This window comes from Chiloscyllium plagiosum, chromosome 17 (genome assembly GCF_004010195.1).
Source record: "Chiloscyllium plagiosum isolate BGI_BamShark_2017 chromosome 17, ASM401019v2, whole genome shotgun sequence".
Lineage (NCBI taxonomy): Eukaryota > Metazoa > Chordata > Chondrichthyes > Orectolobiformes > Hemiscylliidae > Chiloscyllium > Chiloscyllium plagiosum.
Window position 1 is genome coordinate 33,063,492 of NC_057726.1, and position 26,497 is coordinate 33,089,988.

Below are 26,497 nucleotides of genomic sequence, written 5' to 3' on the forward strand. Positions count from 1 at the left end.
GTGTTTGACAGAGTTGGAGGCGGGGGATGTGTTTGACGGGGTTGGGGGCAGAGCGAGGTATTTGACGGGGTTGGGGGCAGGGGGAGGTGTTGCACGGGTTTGGGGGCGGGGGGAGGTGTTGCACGGGGTTGGGGGCAGGGAGGGTGGAGTCGGGGGCAGGGTCTTGTGGGCTGATGTGCCAGTGCAACCTCCTGAACGGGGACCAGACTTTAAAAACTCCGAGCCCTAAAGGAAAGGCATTTAATCAATTAACCGAATAATCGATTATCTGAATGAAATAATGCCTGTCCATCATGTTCGGATAATCTAGGTTCCCTGTACTGAATTTCATTTAAAATCTGTCTACCTAATAGCTTAAAAATACTATTGCCCTTCCTCATTTTGCGTAATCAATAATACCTGATCCATAGAGGGAATGATAATAAAATAAAATTCTTGGAAAAAGTTGTTCAAAGATCTTGTCAATCCAGCCATCTTATTCACAGAAGTGTTTTTATTTCTTGCAGCCATTTTTTCAGGGTACAATTTTTCACTTTCTTGTCACGTACATCATAATGTGTAATAATCCTAATTATAGGGATAGGGTGGGTTGCTTCTGCCTGTAGTGTTCACAATACATTTGTTGCAGCAGAATCTTTACCAATATTTGGGGAAGCTCCTGTTTCATATTTTGCATTTATGATCGCAACAATTGCTAGAGTTGGCTCAGCAAGTTGTAAAGGCAGTTGCTATGATTGCCATGAGAACTTGGTAGATGGGTAGAGTATACCCTCAAATAATGTATTTTTGTCAGAATTAAAATCATAGTGCTGTATTTTCCCATATTTTTGATAAGTATCAATTCTGGGGAATTTATCTGTGGGTTTTCACTCTGTATATACTGACAAATTTTCTCACACAATTGTCCACTGAGGTAAAAATGCTCACCTGTGCCAATACCTTCCAATACAAACAGGCCCTCGCAACATTGTCACATAGCCGTTGAAACCTTACAGGAAAATTGGATTTTTTTTTTTTGTTTTTGCTGGGTTTTCCCAACGTTCCTACCATTGCCTACATCATTCAAATGCTGGGAAAACTCCATGCTTTGGTTATGTTTGTGATTTAAAATCATTGTTCAATCTGTGAATAGTGGCTCAAAAATGTAAGCTCCGGTATCTAGAGTTTACTGAATCTAACATTTGATAAAGGTACCTTTGCTTTCAAAACAAATGTCTACCTTGAAGAATAGCTATTTAGTTTGAACAACTGGTTCCTAATTCACAGCATGCATAAATACAAACCAAAATATTGTTCTGGTGTTGAGTTTTATATTGGCATAAAATTTACAATAATTACCTACAATATTTTTGTAATTTACAACATGTTTTACAGCAGAATATATTTTTCCTCAGGGTGTCAATATGATCAATCTATTCAGGACAGCAATTAAACCATCAGATTGTGTCCCATTTAGTTTGATGCATGGATCGCCCTCTGATAAAAAAGGTATTGCTGGTGAGACTCTATGACTCTATGAGAATACTTCTGACTGAAAACTAGAACTTTCTATTGGATAAAGCATGGACACCCAACAATGACAGGCACACTTAATGAAGTTATGGTGTAACAGTGAGACACTACTAGGATTGTGTCATTTGCGTCATATGATATAAACCATCTACAATTCCCATTAACTAATATGTAAATATGACACTCACATTTTACTTCTCAAGTTTCTTCCAAGCTTGTATTCAGCGTTTTGTGCAGGGTCAGCCAGTTTGTGGTCCAAATATGTATCAGGCAGGTCACAAGTGCAGTACTTAGCATAATCAATGATTACAAAGATTAGTAACAAAAGTACAACTCCTCAGAACTATGGGTGTATTCTTCAGGGATGAAGGCAGTGTTCATTGCTCCCATGTTGCCATTTAGACTCCTGTACATACTGTGGTGTCCAACATGACCTAACAGAATTTATTTTCATCTCAATACCCACACAGTATGAAACCATGAGCACTCAATCTTGTAATGCCTCATTCTTCATTAGCTCTCACATGGTGCTTTTGCTTAAGCTAAGAGGATGAAGAATGGAAATAAAGAAGGTGCAGTTCTTGGTGTTCATGTGCCAACTTGTGTCAGAATAGGGTATAACGAAACAAAACTGATACAATCAGCAGATTATCAAAAAAGTAACATGGTTCTTGGTATAACATGGCTGCACTGAACCTACCCACCATTCCACAAAACTTTCCATTGTAATTGTTTGGCATCCTCGTAATGAGTATGCAGCATATTTTACACATAACAGCTAAAGAAGCAAAATAATGAGAAAATTTCAATCAACATCAGTAAGTTGTCTTTAAAAAAGTCATTTCTGGAGGTTTAGTAACAGTTCCATGCCTTTTTACTCACTGCATGATTTGTAAATTTTGCCTCTCGGCCAGGATTCTGAGCTTTCAAATGAATAAGCTATTGAACCAAACTACAATATCTAATTTCATATCCCTTCAGTATAACCACTGATGGTTAGTTCTTCCTGATGCATGGACAGAAGCTCATTAAACCGTGAACTTATGTATTTATCTGTCTTATTCACTGCTCAGATGACATGTTAGAAAATGTAGGCTTGGACAGCACATTTGTTTTTGAACACATTTGGAATTAAAAGTGGAATTTTCCCAGCTCCTGAATAACATGGGCAATGGCAAGCCAGTTGGTAAAATGTGGCAAGAACACAAATATGAGATCAACAATGCTGAATAAAGAAAATCAGCTTTTCCACCACCAGTTTTAACAGTGAGGCAAAAAAAGACATGTTTGCATACACAAATATCTCAATATTACTGGATCTTGTCTCATTTCTGTGAGGATGGCTATTTTCCCAGACACTGGAGAGAAACGAGACAGTGGCAATTTCCAACTTGAAAGTTAGCTGAGGTTAGCTAATTGTTCCTCTGGGCCTCCACCTTGGTCAGTGTTCTCCAACATCTCAAGTTATACTGCATGGACAGCGTCCACCTGTATCCTTCATCCAAGAAAGCCAGCACTAGACATGCACCACCTTCACATCATCATTGTCCATCTCTGACTCACTAATGACACAGATCATTACTCCAATACTGCACTTAGAAGTGCACTTCTTTGTGATGCTGCTGTCAGGCATTCATTCCATGTATTGGAATAGGGTGCACCTCAGGGTTCTTAGCTTGCTCTCTTAGCACTCACTCACTTTCTGCCTAATTGGATGCCCATAGCATCTATGCCTTGCCATAGGCACTGTACCTCTACACTTACTGGCTCTCAGTAGTTCTGCTTTGTCTTGCCTTTTAGCAAAGACACAAAGGCAGGCAGCTTTTCATGTTTGGAAATGTGTTGCTGGAAAAGCGCAGCAGGTCAGGCAGCATCTAGGGAACAGGAGAATCGATGTTTCGGGCATTAGCCCTTCTTCAGGAATGAGGAAAGTGGAAGAAGGGCTAATGCCCGAAACGTCGATTCTCCTGTTCCCTAGATGCTGCCTGACCTGCTGCGCTTTTCCAGCAACACATTTCCATCTCTGATCTCCAGCATCTGCAGACCTCACTTTCTCCTCAGCTTTTCATGTTTGCCAGCTGTGATGAGTCAAGAGGGTGGACATGTAACTATCTGGCAGCATGCTACATCAACGTCATACTTATAGCATGTGCCAGTAGCTCATATATTAAAGAGACTCTGTTTGCTTCACTAAATGGCCATGTACAAAGTATAAGGGGAGTATTCCTAAACCAAGTTGGGAGAATCAGGAGAGGTCAGTCAGGGAAACCCCTGCCATAGTAAAGGCATAATTTGATCCCTCAGTCGGAATTTGGACACTGTCTGTCAGCAACTTAAGGTATTCAGGGTCAGGGGTTCTGTATCATTCCAATCTGGGGAATGGGATATGGTCAGTTCTGCAGTATCTGTGCAATAGGTCCAGGAATTAGCAGCAATTCAGTAGGCAAGCTGCACTGAGATTAGTCAGAGTCTGGTCGCTCATCAGTCAGAGTTGACATTCCAAGTCGATCAGGAGAGTGGACCACCATCAGTCATGGGATCTGTGATCCACCATGACTCACCAATCATCAAGAATGCTTAACAAGATCACAGCTGTGATGGGCAAGTTGGGGAAGTCAGTTGTGGGAATTCGAAGCAGCATGCTGGGATGCAAAGGAGGTCATAATTACGAAGGGAGAAATCTAACATAACAGGTGGGAAGACATTGGTGCATTGGAGGACACAGCTTACTGTGGGGCTGTGAGACAGGAGGTAGTGTCACCAATGATCACCACCATCTTGGCTTGATGAGGGTCTGTGCATCATGATGTTTGGTTCGAGGCACAGAAGTAATGTGAGGAGATGAAGACTTAGTGAAAAAGTTGATAGGTGGAAGTAGGTAATATTTGGAGAAGTTGAGAATTGATGATGTTGACACAAAGGAACATGAAGGTTTGGGGGCAAGTCACCTGGATTAACAGGCTCAGCCTGCGAATCAGTCCATAAAGCATAACCTGTGTTGCCTTAAAACCTCATGAAAGTTGCAAATCTTAATGGAAATGAAAATGGCTGCCACCACACTCAAAGTGGGCTGCATAAACATTCCTTTCTCTGCTTATGGAAGTGGTTCAATTTGTGAGCAAGATGAGGCCTTTAAGGGGCAATTGCATCAATTAAATGCTTACTCAGTACAAGTTTAAGTTATCTTTAATCCCAGAATTCTGCATCTAAAATACATACAGTGACCAACTATGTTGTGTATAAATTCTGGCCACAAGTGAGCTTGATCATGTCATTGATAATTACAAATTGATCATAGTCATCTCTAAAAAGCAGAAGTGATCATAGACAACTTTAATCATGTCATCTGTGGGCCACAACTCACAGATAAGGGTATTGAGCAGGAAAAACATCACCTTCAGCAGGATAGAATGACATAGTGTTGCTCCTCTGCAACTAATCAGCATTCCAGATTCCAAACTGCAGCCAATTCGATTCACTCCACCTGACATCAAGAAACAGTTGCAGAGACTGGCTACCGCAAAGGCTACAGGCCCTGACAACATTCTGGCAATAGTGCTGAAGAATTGTGTTCCAGAACCTGCTGTTCCCCTAGCCAAGCTGTTCCAAAACAGTTACAACACTGGCATTTACCCAACAATGTGAGAAATTGCCCAGATATGTCCTTTACATAAAAAGCAGGACGAGTCCAACCCAGCCAATTATCGCCCAATCAGTCTACTCTCAGTGACCACTAAAATGATGGAAGGTGTCATCAACAGTACTATTGAACAGCAGGTCAGCAATAACCTGCTCACTGACACCCAGCTTGGATTCCGTCAGGGCCACTCAGCTCCTGACCCCACTATAGCCTTGGTTCAAACTTGGTAAAAAGAGCTGAATTCCAGAGGGGAGGTGAGAGTGACAGCCCTTCACATCACATTCAACTAAATGTGACATCAAGTAGCCCTCGCATAACTGGAATTATTGGTTGGAATCATACCTGGCACATAAGAAGATGTTTGTATTGTTGGAGGTCAGTCATCTCAGCTCCAGGACAACTCTGCAGAAATTTTTCAGGGTAGTGTATGAAGCCCAATCATCTTCAGCTGCTTTATCAATGACCTTCCTTTCATCATAAAGTCAGAAGTTGAGATGTTTGCTGATGACTGCACATTATCCAACACCATTTGCGACTCTTCAGTTACTGAAGCAGTCCATTTTCAAATGCAACAAGATCTGGACAATATCCATACTTGGCCTGACCAGTGGCAAGTAACATTTGCACCACACAAGTGGCAGGCCATGATCATCATCACCAAGAGACAATCTAACCACTGCCCCTTGTCATTCAGTGGTGTTACTATCACTGAATCCCTCACTATGAACACCCTTGGGGTTACAATTGTCCAGAAACGCAACTGTATTTGCCACATAAACATAGTAGCTACAAGAACAGGTCAGAGGCTAGGAATACTGTAATGGTTAACCCATCTCCTGACTCCCCAAAGTCTGTCCACCATCAATGAGGCACTAGCCAGGAGTGTGATGGAATACTCCCCACTTGCCTGGATGGGTGCAGCTCCAACAACACTCAAGAAGATTGGCACCATTCCAGGCAAAGCAGTCCACTTGATTGGCATTACATCCACTCATTTCAGCACTGACACTCAGTAGCAGCAATGTGCACTATCTACAAGATGCACTGCAGCAATTCACCAAAGATCCTCAGACAGCACTTTCTTCTAAACTCACAACCACTTCCATCTCGAAGGACAAGGGCAGCCATTACTTGGGAAAACCACCACAAGTTCCTCTCCAAGGGACTCAGCTTACTGATTTGGAAATATATCATCATTCCTTCACTATCACTGGGTCAAATGCCCAGAATTCCCTCCCTACTGGCATTGTGTGTCACCCCACAGCAGATAGACTGCAACAGTTCAAGAAGGCAGCTCACCATCATTTTCTCAAGGGCAACTAGGGATGGGCAATAAATGTTGGCCAATCAGTGACACCCACATCCCACAAAAATGAACAGAAAAGGACTTAATCAACACCTACTTCCAATCATTGGGTGAAATCCTAATTTGTTGGCTATAAATTTATTGTTTTTTGTAAAGCAAATCACCCAGTTATTCCTAGAAGCAAGTTTTGTTAGTCTTTTCTTCACTTCTCCTACTGTTTGATAAAGGTTAACTTTAACAACTGACACCAAAATTGGTGGTATAGTGGACAGCAAAGAAGGTTATCACAGCTTAAAAAAATCTCGATCAATTAGGTCAATGGGCTGAGGAGTGGTAAATGGCGTTTAATTTGGATAAATGTGAGGTATTCCATTTTGGTAATACAAACAAGGACAGGACTTATACAGTTAATGGTAGGCCCTGTGTAGCGTTGTTGAAGAAAGTGACCGAAGGATTCAGGTGCATAACTCCTTGAAATTTACATCACAGGTAGATAGGGTGGTTAAGAAGGCATTTAGCTTGCTTGCCTTCAATGCTCAGATCTTTGAGTATAGGAGTTGGGACATCATGTTGAGGTTGTCCATGACATTGGGGAGGCCTCTTCTGGAGTACTGTGTGCAGTTCTGGATGCCCTGTTATATGAAGGATGTTATTTAACTGGAGAGGATTCAGAAAAGATTTGCAAAGATGGTGCCAGGAATGGAGTGTTTGAGATATTAAAATAAAATGGAAAGAATGGGAGTTTTCACTGGACCATAGGAGGTTGAGGGGTGACCTCACTGAGGTCTATAAAATCATGAGGGGCATAGAAAAGGTGAATGATAAGTACTTTTCCCTTTGGTGGGGGACTTCAAAACCAGGGGGCATATTTTTAAGGTGAGAGGAGAAAGGTTATAAAATCATGAGGGACAACCTTTTTACATAGGGATTGATTTCTGTGTGGAATGTACTGTCAGGAGAAGTGGTGGATGCTGATACAGTTGCAATATTTTAAAGGCATTTGGATAAGTTCAAGAATAGGAAAGGTTTGGAGGGATATGGGCCAAGCACAGGTAGGTGGGACTAGTTTAGTTTGAGAGTGTGGTCGGCATGGACCAGTTGGACCGAAGGGTCTGTTTCCGTGCTATATGACTCCAAGACACAAAATGATGCTTGCTCATTAAACAATGACAAAGTGTTATGCAACATAGGGCATTGGAAGGAGTAGCACTCCTGCAGACAGTGCGCTAACATTTTATGGTGTTAATGATAGGTTGCCTCTGTAGCTCCATTCCCATAGCTGCTGTTCTTTGCCAGTCGATCAGACAGGTGACAGTGTAAGGAGATAATACATTTACAAATATGAGATTCTGTTTCCAAGGAAATGTTACTTGTGCTACCGATGTGCTCTCAGAAGCAAATCTCTCCCACTACTTGTGCCATGGGGTGATACTCCAAGCTGGCAGCATTTTACCTTGTGCACAGCTGAGTTTTAAATATGGTGCCAGTGCTGTGAATCCCAGAAGGTCCCAGCAGTGGCAAGTATTTGTACTATTGTGAGTGCACAGCAGTGTGATCATGTCTTTGGGGGGTGCACTGCTTATATAATAAAGTGAGCAGCAGAAAATTGCATGAGATGATTTGCTGAAGCTCCTGGAGAGAAACGTTTCATTCATACTCCATGAAATTGACAATTAGGACTGAATTTTACCAAAAATCAGCTAAGTATCTGTATAAATCTGTAAAGTACAGTTTACTGATCTTTAAATTCCATCTGATAAATTCCTCCTTTTAACGTTTTATCTTTCTGTGTGATGGGACCAAGTAAATTCATGAAGGCTGTTTGCTTGACATCACATGTTTATTATCTCTCAGAGTTAGCAAGTAATAAAATTGTTCTTTCTTTCATTCTAGAAAAACTTGTGATTGGTTCCTTATTCCTTGCAATAAAACGTTACATTTTAATATGTGAAATGCATAGCCTCATGCTAGAAAGAACTTAAGTCAATCTTGTAACCAACCAAAGAAGCTGAAAAGTGGGGACTGGGTCCACCCCTCCTCTCACCTGATCATAATATCTTTTTCTAAGCCTATACACAAAGAAAGTGAAAATTAGAGGGAAACAGTGATTACTCTCCTATCCTAGAATTCAACTTACCCCATGAAAAATTATGTGAAAAAAGTTGCTGCCCAGGCCTCAGTGAATTCCATGTGACTATACAACAAATATTGTAATTGCACTCAAATACTCATAATGGGAAATTTATTGCTAAAACATTCTGCTGAGTTTCAGCAATCAATCCCAAAACCGACATCTTTCTACCTAAGCACAGATCAGAATGGCAACCAGCTAAAACTTGCTGACTGGGATTTCGTGATTGGCAGGTTGCAAGAAACTATCAAAGTTTCAATATACTCAGCAATTTAATTCAGATGCTGACACTGAGCAAGAGAGGAACATAATCTTCACGTGACAATAAATAAAGAATTAGACCTTCTGGCACTGTGGAACAAAATAATCAGAGCTAAGCTGATTATATCCTTTATTTTCAAAAAAAAAGGTTTAAGTAGCTGAAAACTCTGTGCTACCTTTAAAATCAGCTGAAATTACAAAACGTGCAGCTTATGAATTCAGTCTTTCACTGCAAATACCAATGGGCCAGCCTTATTTTATTTATGATTCCCTACTTCAGAATATTAGCACAAACAATGTTATGTTTTACAAAATTTGCTATTACACGATGAAGTTTGGCAAATAATTTAGATTAGTGCTGTATGAATACATCCGAGATTTCTCTCACTCCACAGGTTAGGCAGGAACATCATTAATTTATTCTTAAATGTCTACTAAAACAGTCGAGAAATACTTTAGGTGAATACCCAGATTAATAGGTCAAGGGATCATTTCAAAATCTTATTATTCTTTGTTAAAATTTTCAGAAGATAATTTCAGCCATTTAAATTGGAACAGGAGTAGGCCAATCAGCCCATCAAGCCTGTTCCATGATTAAATGAGAGCATGGCTGATCTGTGATCTAACTCCATATATCTGTCCTTGGCCCATATGCCTTAATACCTTTGCTTAACAAAAATTTATCTATCTCAGATTTAAAATTATCAATTGCTCCAGCATCAACTACCATTTGTTGAAGAGAGTTCTAAACCTCTACCATCCTGTGTGTAGAAGTGCTTTCTAACACCCCTTCTGAATAGTCAGTCCTTAACTTTTAGACTGTACTTCCTAGACCTAGAATCCCCAGTCTGTGGAAATAGTTTATCCTCATTCAGCCTGTTTTTTCCTGTAAATGCCTTGAAAACTTTGATCAGATCATGCCTTAACCTTCTAAAACTTTGAGACAAAATAGGCCTAATTTGTCATAACTTAACCCCTGAAGTCCGGGTGTCATTCTTGACTCCTTCCAAGACCAATATTTCCTTCCTGAGGTGTGGTGCCCAGATCTGCTGATGGTACTCTAATTGGGATCTAACTAGGGTTTTATATAACTGCAGCAGAACTTCTGCATCCTTGTAGTCGAGTACACTAGGTATAAAGGTGTTCTCGGTTATTTTTTGCATATGTTTGTGATATTTTAAAGATCTATGCGCCTGAACCCTCATCCACTAGACACCCATTTTTTTCACTTCATACCCTCCAGAAAGAACCCTGATCTAACCTTCTTGGACCAAAATGGCTAATGTCACACTCGCTCACAGATTTGTCAGATTACATAGAAGTGCAGTAACAGAAAGAATAGTAATCCTGCTTCACAAAGCAGTTAAAGATCAATTTTGATTAGATTCCCGACAGTGTGGAAACAGGCTATTTGGCCCAACAAGTCCACACCGACCCTCCAAAGAGTAACCCACCCAGACCCATTCCCCTGCCCTGTATTTACCCCTGACTATTGCACCTAACGCTATGGGCAATTTAGCACGGCAAATTCACCTGACCTGCACATCTTTGGATCATGGGAGGAAATCCACACAGACACGGGAGAATGTACAAACTCCACACAGACAGTTGCCTGAGGCTGAAATTGAACCTGGGTCCCTGGCACGGTAAGGTAGCAGTGCTAACCATTGAGCCACTGTGCTACCCAATTTGCTCCTGTGAGTTTAATGCTCCATGAACAATCATCTGAAAGGAAATTAATTTTTGTCAGAGAGGAGTATTCTTAACTAATTGGAATTATTCCAGCATCAATTCATTTAGGTTATCTAGAATCTGCTAATTTTTTTATTCATTCACGGGATCTAGTGCCACTGGCCAGGCTTTATTACCCATCCCAAATTGCATTGCTGTGGGTCTGGAGTCACTCATAGGTCAGACCAAGTAGTGATGGCAGTTCCCAGTTCTAAAGGACATTCATGAACCAGGTTTTTTTTTCCTGACAATCAACAATGGTTTTGTGGCCATCATTAGACTCCTAATACCAAATATTTATTGAATTCAAATTCCACCATCTGCTGTGGTAGGATTTGAACCTGGGTCCCCATAATATTACATGGGTCTCTGGTTTAAATCATTGATAATACCACTAGGCCATCATTTCCCCATAATACACACAGACAAGGCTTACTGGGTTTGATACATGTTCAACATGTAATTTAATAAAAATGTTGTTTTAGGTGATGTTGGTGTTATTACCGAAGTATTTTTTTTGTATTATTCTTTTCTGTTAAAACTGTTCTCTATTTTCATTTCCCTTTGCAATGTTATTTAATATTTTTATTGTGCAGAAGAACAAAAATATGTTGAATGATATGTAGAGTTCTGAGTAATCCAGGATGGAGGATGGGAAAAAAATTATTGCTGTAAGAGTTGCCCCTTTTTTGAGCTAACTTAGGCGTTGGAGGTGACTTTCTCAAATTCCAGGAGCAGCAATTACTGTTATATATGCTGTTGCATTGTTTTGGAACTTTGGAGATATGAATATAGATACAAGGTTTAATTTTCATTTGTATGAACTTGTTAATAGAATCTTAGAGCCATAATAATATCATAGTGTATTGAATTGAAAAGCAGGTGCTACATACAACTGGATTGCTCACTTTGAGTACATGATTGTAATGAAAACTGTTGAATTCTGTGTATCCTTCTCTAAAATAGAAACTTCAGGTCTCTAGAGTACTGAATCAGCTATGCAAGTCTGATTGTTTTACTTGTTTTGAAAATATTTCCTGTAGGAGACAATCATCAATTTTCTTCCAAGTAAGATGTTTTGCATGTGTCATAAAGATTTAGAAATATAATTCTAGGTTTTTTGAGGCAAAGATTATTTTGCAGTCAGTTCTGTACAAAGATAATAATCTATTATTACTACCTGAGCCATGGCATAAGGTATAAAAGTTTAGAGAGTTGAATGTTTGGCTCAAAAATTGGTATGAAACAAATGGAGTTCAGTTCTTGAGACACTGGCACTATTATTGGGGGAAATGGGAGCTGATATTATTGGCACAATTTTCACTTGCACCATGCCCTGACCAGTGTTTTTCTGAGTCACAGGGAGATGTACCAGGCAGAGGTATACTTCTGAGGATCTATAAAGCTCTGGTCAGACCAGATTTGGAGTATTGTGTGCAGTTTTGGGCCCCATATCTCAGGAAGGATGTATTGGCCCTGGAGCGTGTTCAGAGGAGGTTCACAAGAATGGTCCCAGAAAAGAAAAGCTTGACATATGAGGGATGTTTGAGGAGTCTGGGTCGATACTTGATGGAGTTTAGAAGGATGAGGGGAGATCTAATGAAACTTACAGAATACTGAATGGCCTGGACAGAGTAGCTGTTGGGGAAAATGTTACCATTGATAGGAAAGACAATAGCTGAGTGCACAGCCTTAGAGTAAAGGAAAGAGTTTTTAGAACGGAGGTAAGGAGAAAATTCTTCAGCCAGAGAGTGATGAATATATGGAATTCATTCCCACAGAAGGCTGTGGAGGCCAGGTCATTGAGTGGATTTAAGACTGAGATAGATAGGTTCTTGATTGTCAAGGGGATCAAGGGTTATGGGGAACAAGTGGGAGAATGGAACTGAGAAACTTATTAGCCATGATTGAATGGCAGAGCAGACTCGATGGGCTGAATGGTCTAACTTCTGTTCCTATGATGTTATGGTCATCTAACTAGGGCAGTAGAGAAGACTTAAACGATGAGAGGAGATGTGGTAAAATTAAGAGTAGGGGCAGGATACAAAGCAAGATAGTGACATAAGTAATGATGACCAGACTGTGGCAGCAAGGGGCAGAATATCTTCAACTAAGAACACATAGGATGATAAAACCAGAGTTTGCAAGAATGGTCAAAGGTTGACTGTGAAAACTGTATCTGAAAATACGCACCATTCATAACAAAGCCAACAAATTGATTGCTCAAGTAGAGATAGACATGTACAACCTGAAAGACATGATTACAAAGTGTCCAAGGCTGAGACCTAAACATTCAAGGCTATGTGACATTTCAGAAGGCTAGAAAACTAAGAAAAGGTAAAAGGTGGTTCAGTTAATTAAGGCTGACATTAGTACAGTAGTGAGGGATGATATTACTTAGAAGATCAAAATATAAGTTTGGGTAAAAATATAAAATAGCAAAAGTCACTTGTAGGAGTAGTTACAGACCCCTAACAGTAGCTATCTTGTAGGATAAATATTCAGGCCTTGTTCATAGTATCTAAAATAATTATAACTGAATATGGCATGCAAGGATTATCTCATGAGGAAAGATAGAATGGGTCAGGCTTTTACCTATTGATGTTTAAATGAATGAAAGGTGAAACTAAGAGAATGTTTACCATTGTTGAGTTTATAACTAGGGGACACAATTTAAAACTTAAAGGTCTCTTGTTTAATACTATAATAAGAATTTCTTTTCCTCTGAGGGTTAGTAATCTGCAGAATTGTCTTCACCAAAAAGCACAAGATGCTGGGCCATTGAATATATTCACTGCTGAATTAGATTTTTGCTCAGCAAAAGAATCAAGAGTTGTGGGGAATGGACAGAAAAGTGGAGATGAAGCCACACTCAGATCAGCCATGATGTTATCAAATGAAGCAGCAGCCCCTTAGGGTATAAACACCCTTCCCCGACTCCTAACTCTTGTGTACTTGTGACAATAATAAACAAAGATTCAATCAAATTGAGTTTACCATTTTAGCTGAGGTAGACTTGGGATGTGCATCTTTGCTCATCCCCTGAGAGTTAGAGAAAATGGCAAAAGCAAACCAGCACTGACTATACTTGGCAAGAAATGACTCAGGATGAAATATCAGCAGGGACAGACTGCCTTTAAAAACAGTACAGAAAATATACTATACCAAACAGAAAAACAATTTTAGAGCTCTAGTATGTTCACATATAATTTTTAATAAGTCAAATAGTTTTGACAATTTATAACAATTTATATAATATAATTCATTAAGTAAGATAGGAGATGCATAAGAAGAATACAATAACTGTATAAGTCTAGGATAGATGTTAACCAGAAGTTAAGAAAACGAAGCTGCCAAATCATTTGAAAAAAGACTACAGTCAGCAGAAGGCTGGTATTAGTGCACTGCACAGGAAGATGAAGCTCCGTTAACTTAGTAATTAGCTTGCTCCTCAATTCAAGAAGTTGTATATTTTTCTACTCAGGTTGTCCAAGATATATACTGGTACAGGAGAAGCTTAAGTGCTTCCTGTTATTTAGCTATATAAATTGAAAAGATACAATTGTACAAAGACTGGGACCCTGGAAACTGAGCTCCATTAAGTTCAACTGAACTGTTGCATTAATGTTGTTCTAAAACCTACTTTTGTATATTTAAATATTACATTGTTAATAGTATTCATATTTGAAACATAGAAGTGCTAAAATTAAATACTTATGAGTAATATGCCAAACTCTAACATGTTTAGTTCATTATAAATTTGCAGAAATCAAAAGTCAAATATTTCCTCATCAGTGCTATACTTGAGTCCTGTTGATACTTGTTTTGTACAACACTGAATCTTTCTGGTTATAATGGTTTATACAGGACAATTCAAGAACAGAATTGGGCTTTGCAAATAAAAGGTAAAGCTAAAATATATTGTATTATTTTCACATTCAAAATAATTCCTGCTATAAGATTTTTTTTCAGGCTTTAATAGGGAAACATTAAGTCAGGGCTGAAATAAAACCACTTGAACTCACTCATAACATCAACCATTAAAATCAAATTGTAATAAAAGGTTAATACTTTGTCACTGTCAATACAATGTGTTGCAGGGAGACAAGATGTGATTTTGTGCTTCAGTAATTCTCAAGTCAGGATCTTTGTACTTTAACTTGAGCTTTTGGGGAAATGCTAAGTTGGAATAGTTAGCATTATGGGATGGAATGGTAATTGGGTTCAGTGGGAAGCAGTTGGGAAGGCAATTAATTGAGTTTCTCTGTCAATTTTATTCTTCTGTTAGTTGCTAGGTCGAAAGCAGCATTGGCAGAGGATTGGCAGTATGCTATCTAACCTGCTTTTTGGATATTGATTGTTTTACGGTACAAGTGTATATAGAGTCATAGAGATGTACAGCACGGTACAACTCGTTCATGCTGACCAGGTATCCCAACCTAATCTAGTCCCATTTGCCAGCACTTGGTCCATGTCCCTCTAAACCCTTCCTATTCATATACCCATCCAGATGCCTTTTAAATGTTGCAATTGTACCAACCTCCACCACTTCCTCTGGCAGCTCATTTCATACATGCACCACCCTCTGCATGAAAAAGTTGCCCCTTAGGTCTCTTTTATATCTTTCCCCTCTCACCCTAAGCCTATGCTATCTAGTTCTGGACTCCCCCACCCCAGAGAAAAGATTTTGTCTATTTATCCTATCCATGCCCTTCATGATTTTATATACCTCTATGAGGTCACCCCTCAGCCTTCAACGCTCCAGGGAAACAGCCCCAGCCTAGTCAACCTCACCCTCTAGCTCAAATCCTGGTAACATCCTTCCATCTTTTCTGAACCCTTTTAAGTTTCACAACATCCTTCCGATAGCAAGGAGACCAACATTCCAAACATGGCCTAACCAACATCCTGTATAGCTGCAACATGACCTCCCAACTCCTCTATTCAATGCTCTGACCAATAAAGGAAGGCATACCAAATGCCTTCTTCACTATCCTATCTACCTGCAACTCTACTTTCAAGGAGCTTTGAAACTGCTCTAGAAGGTCTCTTTGTAGATCAAAACTCCCGAGGACCTTACCATTGTGTATTAGTCCTGCTAAGATTTGCTTTCCCAAAATGCAGCACCTCTCATTTATCTAAATTAAACACAATCTGCCTCTCAGCCCATTGGCCCATCTGATCAAGATCCCATTGTAATGTGAGGTAACCTTCTTCACTGTCCACTACACTTCCAATTTTGGTGTCATCTGCAATCTTACTAACTGTACCTCTTATTTCATTTCCAAATCATTTATATAAATGACAAAAAGTAGTGGACCCAGCACCGATCCTTGTTGCACTCCACTAGTCACAGGCCTCCAGTCTGAAAAACAACCCTCCACTGCCACCCTCTGTCTTCTACCTTAGAGCCAGTTCTGTATCTAAATGGCTAGTTCTCCCTGTATTCCCTGAGATCTAACCTTGAAAGAAAGTAAATGAAAAAATGGAGGTGTGAAATAAATGTCCAGATTTAAAATGTTTTTGCCTAAGAATACTTAAATTTGAGCACTATTTTAACCTTTTAATGTACACATACACTATTTTGTTCATAGTGATTACTGAAGCGATCAGCTCAATCAGAGTGATAATGTTTAATTTTGCTGCTAATTAAATTCATAGAGATGTTAACCTTTTGCTCCAAGATTCCATATCATTCATACTCATTCTAAAATCAGGACAGCTCACCTGGCATGAAGTTATTTCTATTAATGCACTGAATGCAAAGTTTTTAAATATGATTTGCAGTGGTATTCCAATGAATCTCCATGAATATATTGAAATGAAGACCAATAGCACTGCACTCCAAATTTCCTGCTTTTACCCTTACAATGGATTACATTAAAGTAAAAAATATGAGGGTGTCATGCTGGCTCAGTGGTTAGCACTGCTACCTCACAGAACCACAGAATTCAATTCCAGCCTTGGGTGATTGTGTGTGTGGAGTTTGCGTGTTCTCCCCATGTCTGTGTGGGTTTATGCTGGGTGCTCTGGTTTCCTCCTCCAGTCCAAAGATGTAGCGGTTAGGTGTATTGGGCTATGCTTAAATTGTCTGTAGTCTCCAGGGATATATAGGCTAGGTGGATTAGCAATGGGAAATGTGGGGGTTATGGGGATAGGGTGTGAGGCTGGATTTGGGTGCGATGCTGTTCAGAGGGGTTATGTGGACTCAATGGGCCAAACAGCCTTTTTCTGCATTGTAGGTATTCTATAAGGTATAGCTCTTACCAGGTGAAACTAGCAGGATTCAAATCTCCTGTGCAGGAAGACACTGCAAAGTTTGAATAGCAAGCATTGCAACTGGGGTCAACTTCACAAGTGTTCTTTCTTTTGTTTTGAGCAATGACAACCTTGGACCTCTTTCTAGCTATCGAGGAGTGACACCACTGGTGAAAATATGACCATTCCTCCACCAAGTGTAAGCTTTTCAGGCACTGGTATTTCTCAGGCCATTATCATAAAGAAAGAAGGACCGAAGACAGCAAATTGGCACAACATTTCAGGAGGATGTATTCCAACATATTACTCCTTCCAACCACCCAAACATTATAGAGAAAATACAAATTCTGTGATGGCAGTGGTGAGGAGATCTTTGCTGAAAGGCTGCACCAAAAAGACAAAAGAGTAGCTTTTTTACCTACTTCATATTAATTAGCAGCACCGTTGTCTGTAACTATAATGGTAACAGCAATATTTAGCGTATGGCTTAGGATTCAGTTCAGGAAGGGACGGCAATCTTTGTGTTTTAGTTGGCATCCATTGGCTGACACTTTTTTTTGCAGAGTTGGGGAATTTACCCTGTATGGCATCGTAATAAGGCAGCAGTGAGATACAGCCATTGTTTTGCTGCTCCTACAGTTAACTTGGTCAGCAGAGAGAGAGATTCCTCTTTATGAATGGCTAAGTTGTGTGTGACAAAGAACGCTAGAAATCAGTGTAATTTAATAGAGGAAGTCATGGTGCATTCATTTTTCAAAATTCAACCACCCCTGAACTCCGAAGGAGAAGCTCACGTCAACAGATTGTCTTTATTCCCTAGCTGCTCCCATTATTGTTCCAAAGGATAATTACCTTAGGAATTACACAGGAACACTATTACAAGATCATGCCTCAGTAAGAATGCTTGGAAACATTAAGTGATGATTCTTGTTGTCGTACAAGTCAGGATAAGCTGTGCAATTATCTCCAGCTCCTGTGCCCATAAACATATGCCTTAATGTGTCTCATATAATGTTGAAATGTAATAGCCTGAATTGGAATATCCAGGAGATAGTGAATGGAGAGCATTAGGATGATCAGCACCATGAGAGGGTTCCTTGTTTGCTGCTGCAAAGACAATCCAGACTCAATTAATCAATAAATTTATTCCCATCACTTTCAAATAAGAAGCAAAACCTTAAATTCATTATTTCAATCAGGCCTAAAAAGCAATTCCTCAATGGAATAATACTTTGCTTTGGAACTAATCCTTCCCGCTCCCACAAACATATTACATACGTATATAATCTATATGAAGACTATTAATTAAGTTGCTCTCCACTAATGAAACTCACTGACAAAACTAGTCAAGGGGAACAAATCAGAACCAAACAATGCTATAACTGTCACAGTCAGCTAACATTTGCCTTTCTGTTTTTCAGTCATTACTGTGCTTGTAAATAAAACAGAGGAAGGTATGAAAATGCAAAAGGAAGAATAAGAAAAGGGAAGATTAAAAACAGAAAGAAAGACAAACAAAATAAATAAATCAGCAGAGACGAAGATGACAGGTATGAAATGGAGAAAGAAGCATGGTGAAAAAATAAGAAATTACATTTTACAAGGACTTCAAGAAAAGTATGGTTTAACTTTACTATTCTACAATTAGAAAAATTAACAATCAGACTACTGCTCTAAAAGGATGGGTTCTGTTTTACTGTAAATAAATTACAGTAATACAAAATCCACAAAAGGTATAGCATTAATAATACGTGAATTATTTTATCAATATTATCAATATTGTCTCTGGTACACTGGAATTCATTTCGTGTGGGTTCCACTTGAACATAACATCTTGACTGCATACTGAATACTAACACCTCGGTACAGTGTTATGGTATTACACAATCAAGCTGTTCCTCTTCTGATTAAATATTAAATCAAGCTGCCCGTATGCTACTGAAAGCATGCAATATAAATGTCTTGTCAATATTTCCCAGAACAAACCTTCATTCCACGGTATCAGGGAATCTGGTACCATAATTTGATTCTTAATAGAACACTTACTGTCCTGTGTTTTGTAAACTGAATAATTCAATTCAGTTGTTAGTAGGCTAACAGAAACACAATATTTTTGTTTAGCATACTGACCATTGCCCGGGTGTTGGGTGGATGGTGAGAACTCTTTGGCAGTGATCCTCGCAAGCTGCGCTTCATCCTGAGCTTTTTGAGCAGCTGTTTCAGCCACCTCCGATTTTGACTTAGCATGAGATGTCCTGGAAGAAACATAAGGAAATGTAGCTCTTTAGAGCTGTGATAACTACTTATGACATTTTGTAAAAAATCACAGCACAATTGTGCCTGATCTATAACATTCTATTATCATGTTGATTGTAAAAACATATTGGAGATAAATTATCCATTTGACTGTCATTACTGTTTTATCTTAAATAAACAGGCAGCTGCATCATTAGCCCTTACTGTAACAGACTAGGAAAATTATGTTTTTAAGCCTCTTAATGGCTTTATTAATTTTCTACATCATATGCTGGATCATAAAATGTTTCTATCCTTTGTTTGCCAAAATACCAATTCTGGGGCTACTAGGAGAAATTACATTGGCATATGAACAAAGCAATTGCCTCTGACAGAAACTTAAGATTTCCCTCAAAGTTGAACTTTTGACGATGCAAATACTTGATTTTTAAGAAATAAAGAATTATATCCTTGAAAAATTAAATCCATCTTTTGACATGAAGATAATCATTTAGGAGCATATTTAAAAAATAATCTTTAATAAAAAATTAATATAATGAAATATTCAGGCTATATAACTATAATGAAATAATTATATCGCTTGAATAACAAAAACCATTCACAAAGTTAACTTATTTGCCAAATTCTGCATACCTTCTAGGAAAACTGTCACCTCAAAACTTTTGTGAAAGAGTGAGAAAAATTAATTTTAAATAATCTATACCCGAAATTTGGCACTTAATTCTGTAACTTGAAGCATTTTACTTTTCTCATATAATAAATGATGTTGATGAAGATCTAGATGAACATTAATGTCACAACATGAACCATATATCGTAGCCACAATATACTTGCACATGAAACAATTTGTTTGCAATGGCCCAAAATAATTCTGATATGATTCAGTGCAGGCCTCTGGAAGCTGAAGTAAATATAAATTCACTGCTTTGTTGGAGCTTTTTCTCCAAGTGAAATTTGGGAGCATCAGAGGTATAGAAATCTGTCCAGTGTTGAGAACAAAATCCAGAAAATCCACATTAAAGCAGAGCTAAATGTTTCAGTTAATGATTGACCAGGATGGCCTCAAATTTAACATAACTAGCAGCTTTTGTTTAATCATGAATCCCCTGTATGTTCAGTGCACTACTTCTTCCAATGCCCAATTTCTTGTTAACTTTTAGATTAAAAATTGATATGTTAATTACAAGGTTGAAGATTGTTTTAATTATCAGAAAAAATTGATATACTTTATTGTTGACAAAGTTTGATTTTGCTTTTCTCACTCAAAATGTTTAATTTTACAAACTGCCAATCAGGAGTAGGTGAGGATGCAGATGCAGTGAGGGGGAGCAAAATAAAAAAGACAAACTGAAAATGAAAGAAATCTGAAATAAAAATAGAAGACTGCTTAATGGATTCAGTATACATACTTCATGGTTACAGATGAAGGTCCATGCCTAAAACTTCATGAACTGTCTTTTCTTTAGGAATCCTGAACAATTTGCTGTGTATTTCCAGCACTTAATGTTATAACAGCAAACTTCAAACAAGGAAAGCTTGACAGTGAAATTATAAACACACACCCACAGTTAACACACCAATGTAATGTAGTCAATGCGGAGGGGAAGCAGACATTTATTTGTCTGATGTCAGGGGGCAGGATTTTGTTTTATAAGTCAGAATCCTAAAATCAAGTAATGACAAAAATCAGTCAGCTATGGCTGAATTAGTTACACTCTCAACATTAAGTCCGAAGGCTGGGAGTTCAGGTTGAATTCTAGAGATTTAAATAAAAACCTCAGTCTCCAGTACGGTATTGAGATAATGCTGCACCATTGGAGCTGCTGATTTTAGAATGAGATGCTAAACAGTGGTCCTGTCAGTCTTCTCAGATTGACATGGAAGATCACATGGCACTACTTCAAAAAAGACCAGGGAAGTTATTCCAGAGTCCTGGCTGTGTTTTATACCATGTGATTTTACTATTATCAAATTGTGAATAGTCTAATGGTTCATGTTGTGTGCAAATTAGTTGCTGCAAAAGCCACATCACAACAGCAATTATACTTCAAAAGTACTTTATTGACTGTAAAACACTTTGGCTGTCCTGAGGTTGTAAAAGGTGCAGTATAAATGCAAGCATTTCCTTTTTTCAGTCACTATAAATTTCAGTGTGATTTATGGGCAGGGTGTGATGCCAATCACCAAGCTTGTTGCTGAACCCAGATGGGTTCAGGTCCCATCTGGTCCAGTGGTGTGTAATAACATCTCTGAAAAGATTGATTAGAATAATAGGTTAAATCTTTTTTTTAAATTATAAAAACATTTTTTATGTGAAATAGGTTTTTACTTTGATCAAACTCCACCTGCTTGCCAACTCAGAACAATGCTTTTGATGTTTAAATGATTGTCTCCTTGCTGTTAGACTGCCTACCTGACATCATCACAGAACTTCCTTCAGCTGAACATTGTGTAGTCTAACACCACTGCCACCAAACCCTGTCATAAACTGTACACCTTTGTTCCCCATTCCATCCACCTCCCTAACTACTTGTTCAGGTTGCACCAGGTTTTACAGAGCCTGAGGATCCTATTCGATGCACAGCTGAGCTTCATGCCTACACTATTCTTGCTTACACCTCTGCAACACAGCCAAATTCCTCCACCGAAACATTTATTCTCTTTTTCGTTGATTATTCCATTTCCTTTTTTGTTCAGTCTTTTATCCTCCAATCACCATAAACTCTATTCATATTCAGATACCGATAAGTTTTCATCCACAAAGTTGCACTCAATCGTTAGACATGGTCTGCACTAACAGTTTTGTTCACTAAGCTAATGAATTACATGTAACTTTTTTGATTTAATAAAATGCTGTTCATTGTTTTCAAAGCCTACCAAGACCCTGTCCCTATCCATTTCTGCATCCTTCCTTTACATCACCCCTCACACACTTTGGTTTCCTGACTCTTGCATTATATGTATGTCTCAGTGTCTTTTGTCCTATTATTGGGAGGAGAGTTTGCATCTGATTGCATCTCACTCGAACTCTCTTTGCAAATCTCTCCATCTCTAAAAGTCTACACAAACCAATGCTCCATTTGCAAACTTTCCCTCCATGTTCTGTTCCTTCATTTACGTGGATACTTGGTGATGTTTTGTACTTTAATAGCCATAAAAAATGCAAGTTGCAGTTGAACATCTCAAGTGAAATGAGTTGAAATAAAATCTTCCCATTTGTATTGGACCATTAATGTTATTAAATTATTGGCACATTTTATGTTTGCACTTCATCTCAAAGACTATATGGGTAAAGATCTGTCTTTAAAATGAAGTAGTGACAGGAATCCAAATAAATTGCTTTTTTTGGAGAGCGCATGTTGTTTGAACTTTCAAATGGGTTTTAAACATTTCACAACATAATTAATCGCTCAGAGGCTACTGAAAGAATGCTCTTCCTTTATTTGAAGTCATTACAGGAGACAATGACGTCACTGCGAGGTAGCTTTTTATTTAATGACTAACTAATGAAATTGCTAATAAATGCCAGCTTATTCCCCAATGTTCTGATTTCACTATAAATCATTAATGTGTGCTTCGTAATGGAGAAGGAGCTGAGTAAGACAAAACCATAAAGCCAGCAGAATAGATTTGTGGCAGCTCTGTTGAATATTTCATCTATTTTACTCTGCTGGAGCCAATACGTCTTGCTGTAACATAACTTACAATAATTTTGTAAATAACACTTTACAACAGGAAAATGGCCTTAATTTGAAAAAAGTTCTCATCCACACAATATAGATGGTTTTTTTAGTTTTCTGTCGTTTATTGATTAATACATATAGAACTAAAATATTTTTAAATCAGCTAAGGAACCATTGGAAGAATTCATTATAAAATATATACTGTATTATATATAGCAACAAACATTAATCAAAAATCATGAATAAATTGAAAACAAACATAGATGATTCCAGTTTTCTTTAATCATGCATTCTGAAGAGTTTTCAAAAGAGTTAAGATGTCCTAACTGAAAGTGGAAACTGTCCCTGCAGGGACAAGCAGTCATAATTAAATAGATATTGCTAGGACTGCCATCCAAAATGGGGACACAGTCCACCTCCCAGAGTTAGTGACCTAATCACAGAAGCAACAGCTCAGCAACCTCTGCAACACCAGCAACTGAGGAAGCTGCTTAGGCTTGAGGAAGAAACAGCTAACACATCAATATCCAGGCATTATCACAGAGAAGGTAAGTACAGCACTGGACTATATAGGCAGACCCCAGCAATCAAGGCATATACCAACCAGCAGCAGCTGGAAGCTGTTGTAGTGGCCATTGTCACCAGGGACATCCCACTGTGGACCATGGAAAGGCCATAAAAGGAAAGCTCTTCCAAGAACCTGTTGGGAGGCTGCCGTGGTTGTCCCCATATGGAACCAAACCTCCGAAACAGGTAAAATACTAGTTTGGCTGTTGGAAAGCTAACGCTAGTTTAGGCATTTAACTATCATCTTTTGCCAGCCAAACCACCTGAGACTCCCCAACAATTTCTATGACAAAACAATTGTAGCCTTTAATGCAACAGAAGCATTAAGTTAAACTGAAGCCGCAGGATACTTTCTTGCCCATATTGTTGGAGAGAAACTATAAGGTCATTCACCATATTTTCATTAAATTGGAATGTGTATTGCCAACACCAAGATGGGTGGCAAAGATGGCTACTGCTTGTACATGCTCAGGTGCCACTGGTGATAACACTGTGATAGCACTGGCTTCACCAGGATACCTTCATGTATGCAATGATGACATCACCCTGACATGTCAATTCCGTCTGTAATGGTGCTTTCACTATCTCAAAATCCCATGGAACAGCAAGCAACAAACACATGAATGCGATGGAATAAACCTGATATGCTACTGAGCTGAACTTATTTTGATGTTGTAGATTTCGTATTGCAATTTTGTTTTAATGATCATTGCAGCAGGAGGCAAAATGTCCCTTGATTTCAGTGATACTCAGGTGTTTTTATATTGGCAGTGTTGTTATATTGGCCATTCTTTTTCCATTACTTTGTGGTGATATAACACTGCAAAGTTGTGTTTCTGTACAATCGCAGTTGCTGTACCACCTAGAGGTAGTGCTGACAAATAAACACAGCCTTAATAAATTGTGAAATATATTGAGAGGGGATCTCCATCCACTTACCACAGATTTTTGCAGAAAAGCAGAGCTTTAAGCAAATCATATTTAAAATCTACTATTCACTGATTGGTTTATACTGATACAGCTTGATTTGTCTAAACAGGCAGGAGCCTTATTAGAACATTGAAATTTGTGTTCCCCATTCCAGGAGCCCAGTGCAATTTTGGTGCTTATGTCTCCCATGGAACTAATCATCATATGACCAAACTAGTAATCTTTAAAGAGACTCTGAAAGACCCAAAATAAACTTGATGTGGAGGTGCCGGTGTTGGACTGGGGTGGATAAACTTAAAAATCACACAACACCAGGCTATAGTACAACAGGTTTATTTGAAAGTATAAGCTTTTGGAGCACTCTCCTTCAGGTAGCTACTGGGGCAGGATCATAGGACACAGAATTTTTAGTAAAAGATCAAAGTGTCATACAACTCATGCGATGTATTGAACAAACCTAGATTGCTGTTAAGTCTTTAATCACTTAGAATGAGGATGCAGGTTTCGATTGATTAGTATGTAAATTCCAGAACATCTTTCAAGTCACAGTCCCAAGATAACTTAAAGTTTTATCAGTATAAACAAAGTGACCTCTCAGCTCAGACAATGCATTAAAGGTGTGAGATTAGGGTCAGTCTGTATCCCAACCTTGAGTCAGACTGGTTCTATTTCCAAAGTAGGAATTCATAAAATGTCACATGGACTGACTGCCGACAGATTGTGTGCTTTTTGAACAAAATAGGATGTATCTGCAAATACAAATCTGCAAATGCAAATTCTCCCCATAGGCTTTTGTATGTTTATATGGGAGAGAGGGAGACAATGTGTGCGTGTGTGTGTGTGTGTTTGATAGAGTGTGCGCGCGAGTGTGACAGAGTGTATGTCTGTGTGACTGTGTGTGTGTGGGTGGGTGTACGTGTGCTTGTGTGTGAATGTGTGAGAGAGTGGATAGTGTAGTGAGGTCATCTGCAGAGTGGCATGAACCCAAGATCCCGTTGGGGCCATCCTCATCAGTACCGACCTTGGCTATCAGCCTCACTCTGTCATTTATCCTTGTTGGGCCACAGAGAACATGCCAATCATTCAGTTCCACTGATGTCACTGATGACGCCCCCATCTCCAACACCAACCATCCCCAACCCACTTAAGTATTCAAGCCACTGAATTTTAAGGCATAATTAATTTTCCTAATCATTTGATTCTGAAGCAATTATGGTTCAGCATATTTACTGGAAAGTTAACATTGAAAATGGAAAATAGCAAGAATTTTAAAGATATTGAAAAGAATCAATAGCACTTTTAATCAATATTGTACTTCAAATTGTAGTAGCTACTGCAACTAGTGTGTCAAATGGTGGTTTTTGGATAGCATAACAATTCAAGCATGATTACAAGTCAAAGATTTTACCCCACTCGTATGAAGCTAATCTTATTAACAGTGCTGCTCAATGAAGTGAGGAAAGTACTCTCCATTCTTGTCTAAATAGATTTCAAAAAATGCCTTACTCCCTTCCTGTTGTTTTCTACTGCCCTTCGCACAGTACAACAGGGAACTAGCTGACCCCAAGGGATTTGGGAAAAAAGCTGAAATTTTTACTCAGAAATCTAGAGGATTTTGTTGTATTGAAATGACTATGGACATCTCTGTTAAATACTTATAGATCAGAACAAAGTTCAGAATTTAGAGAAAGGATTCTAAGTTCGTGGATTCTCCTTTATTGTGACCATTCAGAAAACAGCTCACTAATATGAAAAGTTGCCTAAATTTTGGAAATGATTTTGTGAATAAAGAAGCATCAAATTTTTAAAAAGAAATTCTATGGCTTTAATAATGTCATCATATTTCAGATCTACTTCACTGAGGGAATTAAATTTAAAATTTAAAATTTGCTCAAAAATGTCCAGGAACATTTTTAGTGACCATTGACAGAACAGATAAAATATCTCATGTATGTTTTTAGTTATCCACCTCTCAAATAACAGACCATCATGACTCATCCACACCAATAGAACTCATGAGTGGAATACCAATTTTATAACTCACAGTTATTGATAAGATAAAGTGTATATCTCCACATACTAAGAAACATACGGGCATGGGCGGCATGGTGTCTCAGTGGTTAGCATTGCTCCCTCACAGCTCCAGACACCTGGGTTCAATAGCAACCTCAGGTGACTGTCTGTGTGGAGTTTACACATTCTCCCTGTGTCTGCATGGGTTT

At 38.6% G+C, this 26,497-nt stretch overlaps 1 protein-coding gene across 2 annotated transcripts in view; it reads right to left on the bottom strand.

Moving 5' to 3' along the window:
- jph3b (junctophilin 3b) overlaps nt 1–26,497 on the bottom strand; it is a 165,386-nt gene that overhangs the window by 17,426 nt on the left and 121,463 nt on the right. For both annotated transcript variants that reach the window (XM_043706816.1, XM_043706815.1), the window contains exon 3: nt 18,970–19,094. In XM_043706816.1, the coding sequence (XP_043562751.1) occupies nt 18,970–19,094 (125 nt within the window). The remainder of the gene's footprint in view (nt 1–18,969; nt 19,095–26,497) is intronic.